General features: G+C 37.9%; 1 protein-coding gene across 7 annotated transcripts in view; it reads left to right on the forward strand.

Moving 5' to 3' along the window:
- The first annotated feature begins 12,654 nt into the window (after nucleotides 1-12,654).
- The window catches only part of LOC140533869 (prostaglandin-E(2) 9-reductase-like), a 70,329-nt gene continuing 67,890 nt past the window's right edge, over nucleotides 12,655-15,093 (forward strand). For 2 of the 7 annotated variants that reach the window (XR_011977088.1, XM_072654204.1), the window contains exons 1-2: nucleotides 12,655-13,090; nucleotides 14,463-14,615. Coding sequence is in view for 4 of the 7 variants with exons in the window: in XM_072654204.1 (XP_072510305.1) it covers nucleotides 14,571-14,615 (45 nt within the window). In the remaining 3 variants the exon portion in view is untranslated. The remainder of the gene's footprint in view (nucleotides 13,091-14,462; nucleotides 14,616-15,093) is intronic. The other 5 variants (XR_011977087.1, XM_072654202.1, XR_011977089.1 and 2 more) reach the window with 4 other exon arrangements.

Genomic DNA, 15,093 nt, shown 5'->3' on the forward strand with positions numbered 1-15,093 from the left:
TTCCTGCTGAGATTGGATGTGGAGCTGTCCCTGCCCTGAGAAGTCCCATTCAAGAGGTCAGTTCTTTAGCTAGTATCTGGAGCTCAGCTGATGCCAGGACCAGGTATGACACATTGCAGTTGAGGATAAGGGGTGACATCTGGCTTAGGCAATCAGTCATCCTCAGGTGGAGGGTACTAAACTAGCAGAAAACAAATCTAGCAAACAAGTTTAACAGACAAATAGCTAAAAAGAATTTCAAGTAGAAAATAACCAGAAGCAGGATAGTATAGGGTCAGTCATGCTTCTGGAATCCATGAACCCACTATCATAGCCTCATTCCTGACAGAATATATGAGTTAAGGGTACAATTTAGTAATCATCTTCTCCTGAATCAACAACAGTTACAGTATTATCTTTCCTATGTGCTTTCCCCATCTTCACTATTATATTTCTATAAGAAACTGCTAATGGTATCATAGTATGCATTTGCATTTCCAATCATTATGACAGTCTTCATTATCTGCTCCTTTAATTTTCTTATACAGTACCTAAGTGAATATCAGGGTCTATCTCCACTAGGTCACATTGAGTCAGTAGGATACTGTTTACTGCATCCTTTTGCAGCCAAAGCTAGCATATTAGTTGTATTGTCACGTCTTTGCATGTTGTAGTCTCTAAAGGCTTGCTATCCAAAAGGATTCTGACTGATACCTATAAATTTCAAGCAGTCCACACAATCTATTGATACTCCTCCAACTCCTTTATCACTGATTTTTACCATCCAAGGTATTAATGATTTCTCCATCCTTTGGGTGCACTCACTCAAAATATCTGCCATCTTGCTGAGTAAAATCCTCAATGATCTCCCTAAAAGCTGTGTTCCCTGCTTGGTTCTCTTGTTTTTGCCTTAGTAAAGGGCATGGTTTGGATTTAGAAGTCTCCCCCTGCAACATTATTTCATTTTCCAACTTTGACTCAGTTACATTTTTCTGCCCAAACACTGTCCTGGCAACTGTTGTTATAGAGACTAGTCTGTGTCTGTACAAATGTTGCATACACAATTCTTTTTCCAGTCTTCTGCTTCTTCTTGGCTTTTCTTCCACCTGAGACCCCATAGCTTTCTCTTTTAAAGGAGAGCCAGAATGCTGAGAATTCCCATGCAAGCTAGCTAACTCTTTTCCAATTTGATTTTTTTTTCCTTCAGCAGCTCATCTCTGATTTCATACATAATGCAGTAACCTGTTAATAAAATCTCCCACATACCCCTGGTCCTTCCCTGGTCTTTGTGGTATTCCTTGCAAATACCTTTCCAAGTATCTAGGTTCCCCTTCCTCAATCCTTGCTTCCCAGTTTTCACAGGGTCCTTTGCTTTTAGCCCATTCCTCTGCTAGGGAAGAATACAGTAAATCCTCCCATCCTGGGATATTAATTTCTTCCTCTACATCTTTTCTGCCTCCAAATAGAAATTTTATACCCCTTGATCATGTTCCTGATGCCAAATGTATTACCAAAGCAATATTCATGGCATTGGTGGTAACTATGAATATGCCAGCATAGTTCTCAATCACAAATTATAACAGACTCTCCATATAGAAGGCAGAAAAAGAGTATTTATTCAGACAGCAGAAAACCAAATCCCCAAATCAGAAAGCCAAATCAGTTATAATAGCCAAGAAGTCAATACACGTTTGTACTGCAGGGGACAAAGGCATTTCCAAGCCTTCCCCACCCCTGGTAGGGCCTTCTCACAATGAAACAAACACTCATGAGCCTAGCTGTTTGCTTGCCTGTGTCCTTCCCAGCTCTGACTAGCCTGACCAACTCTCTCCCAGCTCTGCTTCACCCTTCCTGTTCCACCTGTTCAGCTAGCTTCTTCCGCCACATGTGACTTAGGTTTCCATGTGATTTAAGCAGTTCACATAGGCCTCTTAATGAATTTAAAATTTTTCTGATTTAAATCAACATTATAGCAGCACCTGCCACATGAGATTTTCCTTCTGATGGAGGGAGGAAAGGCTAACAATTTCTGACTTTTATTTTCTTTTCCACATTTTTATTTGCTTTGTTTATTTCCCTCTTCCTCTTAGTATGGCCCATGCTGGGAGGACTGTCCAGTAACAGCATAAGCACATCAATGGTAAAAGTTCCTCTAGAAGTGTCAGATTCATGGTCCACAAAACTTCAGATATAAATATAATTGCGAAATGTATAAGAAATGCAACATAATGTTAATTTGTAATTTTCTAATTCAATATGTGACTCCCAGGGATCTGTTTCTATTCAAATCTGACACCACTGCTCTAGAAGATCCTTAGGTTCTTAATACTAAAGGATGATATGTGTAGGACAAAGCTGCCTCCAGTACCTGATTGATTCCAGCTTCCTTGATGCAGTGTCTTGGTCATCGACATGTATAAAAAGTCCCAGCTCCACAGAGTCTAGGTTTCTTAGACTTGGTTAGTGTCTTAAGACCACAAGTGACCATACCCTGATGACCTACTGACCAATTGAATTGCGATGGAGATGAGTGGGGCTGTGTCCAGAGAAGGTAGGTGCCCCTGTATCTTTGAAGCACAATCTTGTTCTGTTAGGGCAAAATAAACCTCCTTTGTTGAACTGTGCAATGACATCCGAGTGTCTCATTCTGCCTCAACATGGAATCTGAATTAAGAGGGTGCTGGCATGAGAGCTGCACCTTTGACACTTTCTTTTCCTATTTTTAGGAGCAGTTTATGTAATATTTTTTCTTAGAAAAAATTCATTTGTAAATGCATTCATCTTACTTTTCTTTCTTTTTCTTTTATTCCCCTTTGAGTCTTCATTTATGGCCCATTCAATTTATTTGTCAAAGTTTTGAATTTTTTAAATTGTCTATTTCTTATTCTGTTCATCTGAAAATTTTGTATTCCTGTAGATATTCATTCATTTCATTTAATGTGTAAATTTTATTGACATTTAATTAATGAAAATAATTTCTAATAATAACCTTTTTCTTCTTCATCTATTATGAATTCTTCCTTTTTTGTTTTGATACTGGCAATTTGATTTTCCTCTTTCTTTTTGCTAACCAGACTCCTAATGGTTCATCTATTTTATGGAAGTTTTAAAAGTCCTGTTCCCTGTTTTATTTATTCAGTGATTTTCTGCTTCCAATTTTAATCAGTTGCTTCTTTGGTTTTTCTATTTTGATGTATGATTGGAGTTTTAAAATTTGTTTCATTTCTAGTTGTTTTAGATGCCAGATTTATTGAGCTCTTCTTTCTTTTGTTGATAAAAGATGTTTTTCTTTTTAGGTATGTTGGTATGTTGTCTCATCATTTTGTTTGATGAAGTTCTCTAGTATTTCTCTGCTTTTTCTTGACTAATCAGTTTTTTCAAATTAAATTATTTAGTCTCCAATTGATTTTTGATCCTTTCTTCAGCAGCCTTGTATCTGCATGTAAATTTTCAGGAAGCTCCAGGGTGTTTAATTAAAGGAAAAGAGACAAAGTGAACATCTGATAAGTCTAGGAAAACAGTAGTGGACACAAGACAACAGTAGTGGACAAAAGACAACAGTGTGGTGCCACAATGCTCAGACTAGAGTACCCTAGGACTCTTGGACTTTGAGTTCCTTAAAACTCTGTGCTGAGATGCCAAAAAATGAGGGTGGGCATTGGGTTAAAGATGCAGCATTTTTTAAAAGTTAATTTATTTATTTTTAGTCTTCAACATTCACTATCATAGATTTCAAATTTCCTCCCTGTCCTTCTTTTCCTCATTCCCAAAGACTGCTTTCACTTTGTTATATACTTTACATATATATATATGTATATACATATATATATATGTATATGTATATACATATATTCTTTTCTTTTCAAAATTTTTTCCCTTAGTCATGGTGTATAGAAGAATTAGAATGAATAAGAGGAAGCATGAGAAAGAAGCAAAACAAAAGAAACAAACAAAAAGAAAACAGTCTACTTCACTCTGCATTCAGACTCCATACTTTTTTCTCTGGATGTGAATGGCATTTTCCATGATGAGTCCTTTGAAATTGTTTTAGTTCCTTGAAATGTTGATAAGGGCTAAGTCTATTAAGGTCAGCCTCAGACACTGTAGTTGTTGCTCTATATAATGTTCTCCTGGTTCTGCTCACTTCCTTCAGCATCAGCTCATATAAGTCTTTTGAGGTTTTTCTGAAGTCCACATGTTCATCAATTCTTATAGCACAATAGTATTCCATTACATTTATATACCACACCTTGTTCAGACATTCCTCAACTGATAGGCATCCCCTCCCTGTCCAGTTCTTGGCCAATACGGAAAGAAATGCTATCAATATTTTTGTACATATAAGTCTTTTCCCCATTTTGATGATCTCTTTAAGATATAGCCCTAAAACTGATATACTGCTGGGTTAAAGGATATGCCCATTTTTGTAGCCCTTTGGGCATAGTTCCAAATTGCTCTCCAGAATGGTTGGATCAGCCCACAACTCCACCAATAATGAATTAGTGTTCCAACTTTTCCATATCTTCTCCAATATTTATCATTTTCTTGTTTTGTCCATCTGATAGGTGTGATGTGATACCTCAGTGGTGTTTTGATTTGCATCTCTCTAATCAACAGTGATTTAGAGTACTTTTTTCATATGACTATAGATAGCTTACTTTTTTCCTCTGTAAAATGTCTTTTCATATGCTTTGATCATTTGTCATTTGGGGAATGATTTGTACTCTTAAAAATTTGACTCAGTTCTCTCTATGTTTTTCAAAAGAGTAGTTTATGAGAGACATTAGCTATAAAAATTCTTTCTCAGTGTTCTTTACTCCCAGTCTTGGTTGCATTGACTTTGTTTGTATAAAAATTTTTTTATTTAGGATAGTCAAAATTATCCATTTTTCATTTCATAATGTTTTCTATATTTCCTTTCATCATAAATCACTCCATTCTCCATAAGTCTGACAGATAAACTATTCCTTGCTCCCCTAATTTGTGTGTAGTATTAGCCTTTATATCTGAATCATGTAACCATTTGAACTTTATTTTTTTAATATGATGTCCAATGTTGGTCTGTACCCAGTTTCTGCCATGCTATTTTTCAGGTTTCTCAGCAATTTTTTTTTCAAGTAGTGAGTTTTTATTTCAGAAGCTAGGTTCTTTGGATTTATCAAATAGTAGTTTTCTATAATCATTGACTACTGTGTCTTGTGTACTTAACCTATTTCACTCATCTCCCCTTCTATTTCTTAGTCATACCAAATGGTTTTGATGATTGCTGCTTTATAATACAATTTTAATACCTGGTATGGGTAGGCTACCTTCCCTGGAAAGAGATTTGAGGAAGGGTAGTAAACCAGAAACTATTGCAACAGTGCAAGCAAGAGGTGATAAAGACTTGCACTAGGTGATATCAGTAACAGAAGTGAGATGAGGGCATATAGTTAAGAATAATTTATGTTAAGAAAACAAAATTAACAGTCCTTGGCAACAGATTGTTATGAGTAGTGAGAAGGTGAGGAGCCAAATAAGACACTTATTTTTAAAGCCTGGGTAACTGGAAGGATGGTACTATACTTGCGAGGAATAGAGAACTTAGGAAGAGGGCAAGGTTATGGGGAAAAGATAATGAATTCAGTTTTGCAGTCTCACTTGACATAGTAATAGCTGATAAGACCAATCAAGACTTCAGGCCCTAGTGTGGAGACATCTTGAACTAGGCAAATCTGCTGATGTGGAGATGGCCAAGTCCAGAAAGTGAATTGAGCTGGGAAGTACAGAGATACGCTTTTAGCCATGGCCACTGTAGGACTTCATTTTGCAATATTACACTTATTTGTTACAAGATTTTTTTCTTTTTCTCTCTGCTTTTCGTTGGGGGAAAGGCAATGGAAGGGAAGGAAAGAGGTTAAGAAGAATGATGTAAAAAGAGAGCACTTTTTAACAGTTTAAAACATCAAAGAAAAAGATGTTCAGAAGGAAGCACAGACAAGCAGGGTAGTTTTGCTAGCACTGTACAGAATATGTTATGAGTTTCATTTATTTATTCATTTTTAAATTTATTTATTTATTTAACTTTTTAACACTCATTTTCACAAAATTTTTTGTTCCAAACTTTCTCCCCATTTCTCCCCTCCCCCCACCCCAAAACGCCAAGCATTCTAATTGCTTCTATCACCAATCTGGCCTCTCTTCTAACATCCCTCCCTTCCCTTATCCCCATCTTCTCTTTTGTCCTGTAGGACAAGATAACTTTCTATACCCCATTATCTGTATTTCTATTTCCTAGCTGCAAGAACAATACTCAACAGTTGTTCCTAAAACTTTGAGTTCCAACTTCTCCCCATCCCTCCCTCCCCACCCATTCCCTTTGGGAAGGCAAGCAATTCAATATAGGCCATATCTGTGTAGTTTTGCAAATGACTTCCATAATAGTCATGTTGTGGATGACTAACTATAATTCCCTCCATCCTATCCTGCCCACCATTGCTTCTATTCTCTCTTTTGATCCTGTCCCTCCCCAAGAGTGTTGACTTCAAATTGCCCTCCCTTCTATCATCCCCCCCACCCTGCTGATCCCCTTCTCCCCCACTTTCCTCTGTTGTAAGATAGGTTTTCATACCAAAATGAGTGTGCATTTTATTCCTTCCTTTAGTTGAATGTGATGAGAGTAAGCTTCATGGTTTTTCTCTCACCTCCCCTCTTTTTCCCTCCACTGAAAATTTTTTATTTGCCTCTTTTATGAGGGGTAACCTGCCCCACTCCATTTCTCCCTTTCTCTTCCTAATATGTTTCTCTCTCCCTGCTTAATTTCATTTTTTAAAGATATGATCCCATCCTATTCAATTCACACTGTGCTCTGTGTGTGTGTGTGTGTATGTGTGTGTGTGTGATCCCATCAACTACCCAGATACTGAAAAAAGTTTCAAGAGTTACAAATATTGTCTTTCTATATAGGAATGTAAACAGTTGAACTATAGTAAGTCCCTTATGATTTCTCTTTGCTGTTTACCCTTTCATGCTTCTCTTCATTCTTGTGTTTGAAGGTCAAATTTTCTTTTCAGCTCTGGTCTTTTCATCAAGAATGCTTGAAAGTCCTCTGTTTCATTGAAACACCATTTTCCCCCTGAAGTATTATACTCAGTTTTGCTGGGTAGGTGATTCTTGGTTTTAGTCCTAGTTCCTTTGACTTCTGGAATATCCTATTCCACACCCTTCAGTCCCTTAATGTAGAAGCTGCTAGATCTTGTATTATCCTGATTGTATTTCCACAATACTTGAATTGTTTCTTCCTAGCTGCTTGCAATATTTTCTCCTTGACCAGGGAACTCTGGAATTTGGCCACAATGTTCCTAGGAGTTTCTCTTTTTGGATCTCTTTCAGGCAGTGATCTGTGGATTCCTTGAATACTTATTTTGCCCTCTGGTTCTAGAATCTCAGGGCAGTTTTCCTTGATAATTTCATGCAAGATGATGTCTAGGCTCTTTTTTTTTGATCATGGCTTTCAGGTAGTCCCATAATTTTTAAATTGTCTCTCCTGGATCTATTTTCCAGGTCAGATGTTTTTCCAATGAGATATTTCACATTATCTTCCATTTTTTCATTCTTTTAGTTTTGTTTTGTGATTTCGTGGTTTCTAATAAAGTCATTAGCCTCTATCTGTTCCATTCTAATTTTGAAAGAACTATTTTCTTCAGTGAGCTTTTGAACCTCCTTTTCATTTGGCTAATTCTGCTTTTGAAAGCATTCTTCTCCTCATTGGCTTTTTGAACCTCTTTTGCCAATTGAGTTAGCCTATTTTTTAAAGATGTTATTTTCTTCAGCATTTTTTTTGGGCCTCTTTTAGAAAGGTGTTGACCTGCTTTTCATGCTTTTCTTGCATCTCTCTCATTTCTCTTCCCAGTTTTTCCTCCACCTCTCTAACTTGACTGTCAAAATCCTTTTTAAGCTCTTCTATGGCCTGAGCCCATTGAATAGTTATTTTGGATGTTTGGGATATAGAAGCCTTGACTTTTATGTCTTTCCCTGATGGCAAGCATTGTTCTTCCTCATCTGAAAGAATGGGAGGAGATATCTGTTCCCCAAGAAAGTAACCTTCTACAGTCTTATTTTTTTTCCCTTTTTTGGGCATTTTCCCAACCAGTTCCTTGACTTTTGTGTCCTTTCTCAAGAGTAGGGTGTACTCTGGGAATCTGTAAGTTATCAGTTCCTCCAAGGTGGCACAATCAAATGTGTTCTGGACTGGGTGCAAGGAAGGAGTTTTCTGCCCAGAATCTTAGCAGCGTTTCCTCTCCACAGGCACCTGATCTCCAGTTTCACCAACATAGCAGTGGGGGATGGGATTCAGTCAAGCTGCAGTGACAGCACCTCCATTCAATGAGAGACAAAGACCACCTGCCTCAAGGCATCTACACAGGACTGAGGTAAGACTCAGCTTTTCAGTGCCCCCAGGGGTTTTTACAATCCAGCTGTGGTCTCAGGCTGCTGTAGAGGCTGCCCTGAGAGCTCCTGCCACCTGCCCAATGTGAAGGCCCTTCTCGCTTCCTGGCCAGCTGAATAAACCCTGTCACTGACCATTTCATGCCTGTGGGTTGAGGGATCTGAGGAATCTCTGCTGCTGGGACTGGGGATTCTGGGACGGGGGATTCTGTGACTGGAGATTCCGTCCCGGAGAGCTGTTCATAAGCTGTGCGTGTGTGGCCAAGGCTGGGCTGGGCTTCGCGCTCTGAGCCCCATTCTGCATCCAGTGCAACTGACATTTCCTGTGGGTCTTTCAGGTCACCCTGGCCTGGAAATCTCCTCCACTCTGTTGTTCTCCACTTCTGCTGCTCCAAAATTTGTTGAGAGTCCCTCTCTACAGGTGTTTTATGGGCTGTGTGGGAGCAGCCTCAGTATGTGTGTTTTTCTACTCTGCCATCTTGTATTATGAGTTTTATAAAAGAGTTTCATATTATTGAGATTCATGGTTTCATGTAGAATCCTTTTTGTTTTCTGTTATGTGAAAGGAAGGAAGGAAACAAGCATTTATTAAGTGCCTAATATGTGCCAGGCACTGTGCTAAGCACTTTTCAAACATGATGTCATTTGATCCTCACAACACCCCTGGGAAGTGGATGCTATTATTATTCCCATTTCATAGTTCAAGACACTGAAACAGACAGACATTAATTGACTTGCTTGAGTCACTCCATGTTGTTAGTGTCTAAGGCTGGATTTGAACTCAGGTCTTCCTGATCAGATCCAGAGCTTTACACACTCTTTTTTTTTTTTGTATCTAAGTTTGAAACTTTTTTTGAAGGCACTCAGTTTGCCTTTAAGGCAGTAGGTAGGGATATAATCACTGAGATCGAAAGTTTTTTGTTGTTGTTGTTCTTGATGTCTAAACTATGGAGAATCAAAAGAGAAAGAAAATGATAAAACCCTGATGCTATAATTTCAAATAAAATATTAATGAAAAGACTACAGCAACATATGAAAAATATTATAAACTATGACCCCGCTGAATTTATATCCTGAATGTAAGGATGGTGCAATATTAGGAAAACCAAGACTACATTAGACCATATAAAAAAGGAGCAATAATTTAAAAATCACATGATCATATCAATAGATGGTGAAAAATCTTTAGATATAATTCAACACTAATTTCTTTTAAGAGCCCAGAAAAACATAGGAATAAATGAATCTTTCCTTAATATAGTAAGTATTGACATCAATATAATAAATTTGATAACATGGTGAGAAGTATTTATCTAAAACCAAGAGTCGGCATTACATTTGATGAGAATAAACTGGAGGCCTTTCCACTAAGATCAGGGATAAAGCAAAGATTTCCATTATCAGAGTTACTATTTGATATTGCGTTAGACACGACACCAATAGCAATAAGATGTGAAAAAGAAATTGAAGGAATGAAGATACAAAAAGAGAAAACAGAACTAATGCCCTTTTGTAGATGATATGATGATTAGTTAGAGCTGATACATAGAAAACCTTAGACTGTCAACTCAATATTAACTGATGACTTCAACAAAATTATGAAATATAAAATACAATCTCATAAATCAGCCTTTTTATATATTACCAATGAAACTTAGCAGGAAGATATAGAAAGAGAAATCATTTAAAATATTTCCATTTATTTTTTCTCCACTTAGTAGTATTTTATTTTTCCAGTTACATGTAAAGATAGTTTTCTACATTCACTTTTGCAAGATTTTCAGTTCCACATTTTTCATCCCTCCTTCTCTCTCCTCCCCCTTCCCCAAGATGGCAAGCAATCTGATAGAAGCTATACATGTACAGTGATATTAAACATATTTCTACATTGGTCATATTGTGAAAGAAAAATCAGAACAAAAGGGAAAAATCACGAGAAAGAAATAAAGAGAAAACAGTATGCTTCAATCCTCATTCACACTTCATAGGTCTTTCTCTAGATGTGAATAGCATTTCCATCATGAGTCTTTTGGAATTATCTTAGATCAGTGTATCAAAGACTATCAAAGCTGATCACTGTTTAATGTTGCATACAATGTTCTCCTGGTTCCACTCACTTCACTCAGCATCAGTTCATGTAAGTCTTTCCAGGTTTTTCTGAAATGTGCCTATGCCATTTCTTATAGTGCAACAGTATTCCATTACATTCATATAGCACAACCTGTTCAGCCATTCCACAATTGATGGGCATCCCTTCAATTTCCACTCTTTGCCACTTCAAAAAGAGCTGATGTATTTTTGTACATGTAGGTCCTTTATTATGATCTCTGTGATACAGACCTAGTGGTGGCATTGCTGAGCAGTTTTGTATTCCTTTCAGCATAGTTCCAAATTGCTCTCCAGAATGGTTGGATCAGTTCACAACTCTATCAGAAGTGCATTTAAGTCCCAACTTCCCCACACCTTCTCCAATATTTATCAGTTTCCTTTTTTTGTCATTTTAGCCAAACTTATATGTGTGAGGTGGTACCTCAGAGTTTTTAAATTTTCATAAAGTACTTCCCTTTAAAATGATTTTGTAGAAAGTATAAACCACTTGGAAGTTTAGCTACCAAGACACACAGAACTATATGAATATAACTTTACACTAATCTTTATGAAAATAAAGTAGACATAAAGAATTGGAGAAATATTAATTGTTCAGGTACTCTGAATCAGTATAATAAAACAGATAATATAATTTAGAGTAATTTACTTATTCGTTTCCAAAAAGCCCACGTATTATTTTAAAGAACCAGAAAAAAAATGAAATTCATCTGGAGCAGGGGTTGGTAACTTTTTTGGTGTCATGGACCCTTTTGGCAGTCTGGTAAAACTTGTGGACTTTTTTTCAAAATAATGTTTTTAAATGCATAAAATAAAATCCATAGTATTACAAAAGAAATGAATTATATTAAAATAAATATGTAATTTTTCCCATCCAAATTCATAGAACACTTTGAAAACTATGGACGTCTTGGGGTCCATGTATTGAGGTTTAGAACCTCCTAATCTGAAGGAATAAAGGTCAAGAATCTCAAAGAAAAGGGGTAAGGAAAGGAGCCTACTGGTAGCCGATCTCAAACTGTAGAAACACTTTTAAATTAATAGCCGTATGAAAAATGCTCCAAATTGCTAATAATTAGAGAAATGCAAGTTAAAGTATATTTGAGACTCCATCTTTTCAAATTATACCTATCAGAATGACAAAGATAACAAAAAAGGAAAATAATAAGTGTTGAAGGGGATATGTTAGAAGGTTTGAGCCTGCATTTAAAATGACATACATATGCCTGCAACTGTTACATAATTGAGACATTTCACTGCCATTTTACCTCTATTTCAGCGCTATGAACAACTCCATTAAGGTCATATGTCCTGGCAAACTAGGATGTGGCTTGGGGCTCTGGCTTGGCTTTCTGAGTCAACTACTCCAGTATCTTTGCCAAGAAAACCCCAAATGGGGTCACAGAGAGGTGGATATGAGTTAAATCACTCAACAGCAATGCAGCTCCCAAATCAATATCATTGGAATATGCATATTCCAATGCATACTATGAATAATCTCAGCACATTATTTGTGGCATTTTAGTAGCAGGTGAACAGCTGACTTTGAAAAGATACTGTTTGTGATAAAAATCGTGTAAATCAACCCAACAGAGGAAAATCCTCATCAGAAATTAAATCAGTGTAAAAGAAAACAAATTAGAAATTAGATTAAAAAATTCAAGTGGTAAACCCAGTGGAAGAGTTTAAAAAACATACACCAATCATTATAAAAAGACAGAAAAATTTCCAAAAATATTAGGAAATGCTGGTCTTAATTCAGTTCAAAACTCAAAAGTATCAAAGATAAAGGAAAAAATAAACATTTCAGTGATAATATTACTATGACTAGAATAGTAGATAAACCTGTTTAAAACCACAAATAACAGGAAAAAAAAGTCATTCCTTTTACCCAGTATGTAACCACAAGGAGATTTTGGCAAGCAAGGCAGATGGAGCTGTGCCTGCAGAACTCATTCTCCTACAGGGGCACTTTAGGGACATTGCTTCCTTTCAAAGTCAGTGTGTACTGCCTTCCAGAGAAAAGGGACAGGAGGACTGCCCATATCAGCTCCCCTACTTAGCTTTCCTCTCCCTTCCTCCTTCCCATTACTCTCCTCCCACTTCCTTATCTCTTTCTCCTCCCTAAACCCCTTTCTTCCTTCCTCTTGCCCTCCCCCCTCCCTCCCTTGTCCTCCCCCTCTGACCTCACCATAATTTACGAACAACTACCGAAAAAGGGGACAGCAATCACTTTGAAGTCAAATGAATACTTTATTTACTCAAACTTTTCCATGCAGCCACACTTCTAGGGAAACTGTAAAGAAGTGATTTCTGGCTTGCTGCTCCCTCCACCCCTGCCTGTGCAACTTTAAACCCTGCCACTCCCTCTGAGCTTCATTGGACAATACAATAGATATGTATAAAGCCAAGGCTTCTGTCAGTTCGTCTTTGCCGCGGTGGGGAGTTTTCCGACTGCCCAGAGCTGACCTGACCTGTGAGGTGAAAAGAAATGGCTCTTTCCAGATCTCACAGGGTGACAATGAATGATGGGAATACCATCCCGGTGCTGGGATTTGGTACTTACGCACCCGGAAGTGTAAGTATAGAGAGCAGGGGGGTTTGTGGGCGCTGGGAGGGGAGATGAAGTGTGTAATCCTAATTCCCTTCCCATGCTACCCAGTTTGGTGTTAGAGACTCTTTGGGGGGAGAAATACAAGATTATGTAGCAAACGTAGGATAGTGAATTTCTGTGTAAACCTGACACTGTGTAAAAGTACCACATCTCGAATTTAGTCACCACTGGTTGGCTACGGAGACCCTGGGATCTGTAGTTTTTCCCAGGCTGGGAAAAGAAAGTTGAGGTTAGATCAGCCCTCAGATGGGAGGGAGGAAGGTTTTTCACTAAACCCAGAATTTGAAAAACTGTTTAGGACTGTACGAGGAGAGGGAGGAGCGTCTGTGGCAGATAGTGTCTGCCATATCTGCCTTTCCCATCTTTGAGATCGTGAGAGATGATATTTAAACGGTTGAGTAGAGAGATGTGGGATTGTGTATTATTATACACGATCGATCCAGGAGGCAGAGGGCTCAGAGAAAAATAGGTCCCGCTGTGTTCTTTGCTGCTGCTTAGTTGTGTTTTTAAAAAAATTCTGCTAAAGAAGATTTACCAGATTTAATGTTAGTTTTGATAGTTTTAGTTATATTTATAAATTGTATGTCATAAAATAGAATTATTGCATAAATTAATTTAATATTAATTATACTAATTTTGATATTATTTTTGTCATGTGATTGACATGGTCGTTAACATTGCCTGGTGTTCCTTTGATTGAGGCTTGAGGACGAAATGGGAATCACACTGGAGAGAGGGAGCTTGCTCAGGGCAAGGCAAGGAGCTCTTATTGCTCTGTGGGCATAAGCACAAACCACTTCATAATTACACTTTCAATAACAAAATTATTGTGAACGTGCCCCACCTTTTTTCAATAAATTTTTTTTCAGTCTTGAACCTTCACTTCCATAAGTTTTAAATTTTCTCTTCCTCCCTCCCTTTCCCCTTTCCCAAGATAGCATACAATTCACTATAAGCTCTACATATACATTCTGATTAAACATTTTCACATTAGTCATGTTGTATAGAAGAATTAGAACATATGGGAGGAACAATGAGAAAGAAAAACCAAAACGAAAAAGAGAGCAAATAGTATGCTGCAATCTGCATTCAGATTCTTTCTCTGGATGTATGGGTGACATCTTCCATTATGAGTGCTTTGGAGTTGTCTTGCATCCTTGCCTTACTGAGAAGAGCTAAGTCTATCAAAGTCATTCATTACACAATGTGACTGTTAATGTGTCCAATGTTCTCCTGGTTTGCTCACTTCACTCAGTATCAGTTCCTATGAGTCTTTCCAGATTTTTCTGAAGTCTGCCTGTTCATTGTTTCCTGTATATTCTCACCATCTTTGAAGTAAATCTGTACCACAGATGAGGGCCTCCTTAGAGTAACCAGTGATGCTGTATGGACATAGACTACTTATGGAACCTGTGCAGCAGCGTGGATATTGGACGATGGGTGGATGGATTCTCCTGCCTTCCATGGAATGAGGAGAAGGCAAATTCAGGTGCAGGAAATGCAGGACCAGCATGAGGGCACCTGGATATTGAAGTAGTCTGAACAATGGGGAGAAAAGAGTGCACAGAAAGCAAATCTTTATTTCATGCTGCTTGTGTATGAATATTGCTGCTTTGTGAATATTTTAGATAGTGAAGGTAATGGTGGGAGTGGGGTAGTGTGTGTGTGTGTGTGTGTGTGTGTGTGTGTGTGTGTCTTTTGCCTAACATCTGAGCACAGGTGGTAGCCATCCAAGAGAAAGAGCTTTCCTCCAGTCCTTCCATCTCTCTGCTTCCACATAGTGTTCTCCAGAAAGCAGGCAGTTTATTTCTTCCTTCATTCAGGATGGCAGGCATTTGAAGGAGTTTAGGGTTTGTGGGAAAATAGCCCAGTTGAGAAGAGACAAACAGCCACAGCTCTGAGCCCTTTCTCTCCCTAGGTGTCACTGTCTCACTGTCAGACATGCTTTGTCTGCCTCTTGGTGAAAT

This window comes from Notamacropus eugenii, chromosome 3 (assembly GCF_028372415.1).
Source record: "Notamacropus eugenii isolate mMacEug1 chromosome 3, mMacEug1.pri_v2, whole genome shotgun sequence".
Taxonomy (NCBI): Eukaryota; Metazoa; Chordata; class Mammalia; order Diprotodontia; family Macropodidae; genus Notamacropus; species Notamacropus eugenii.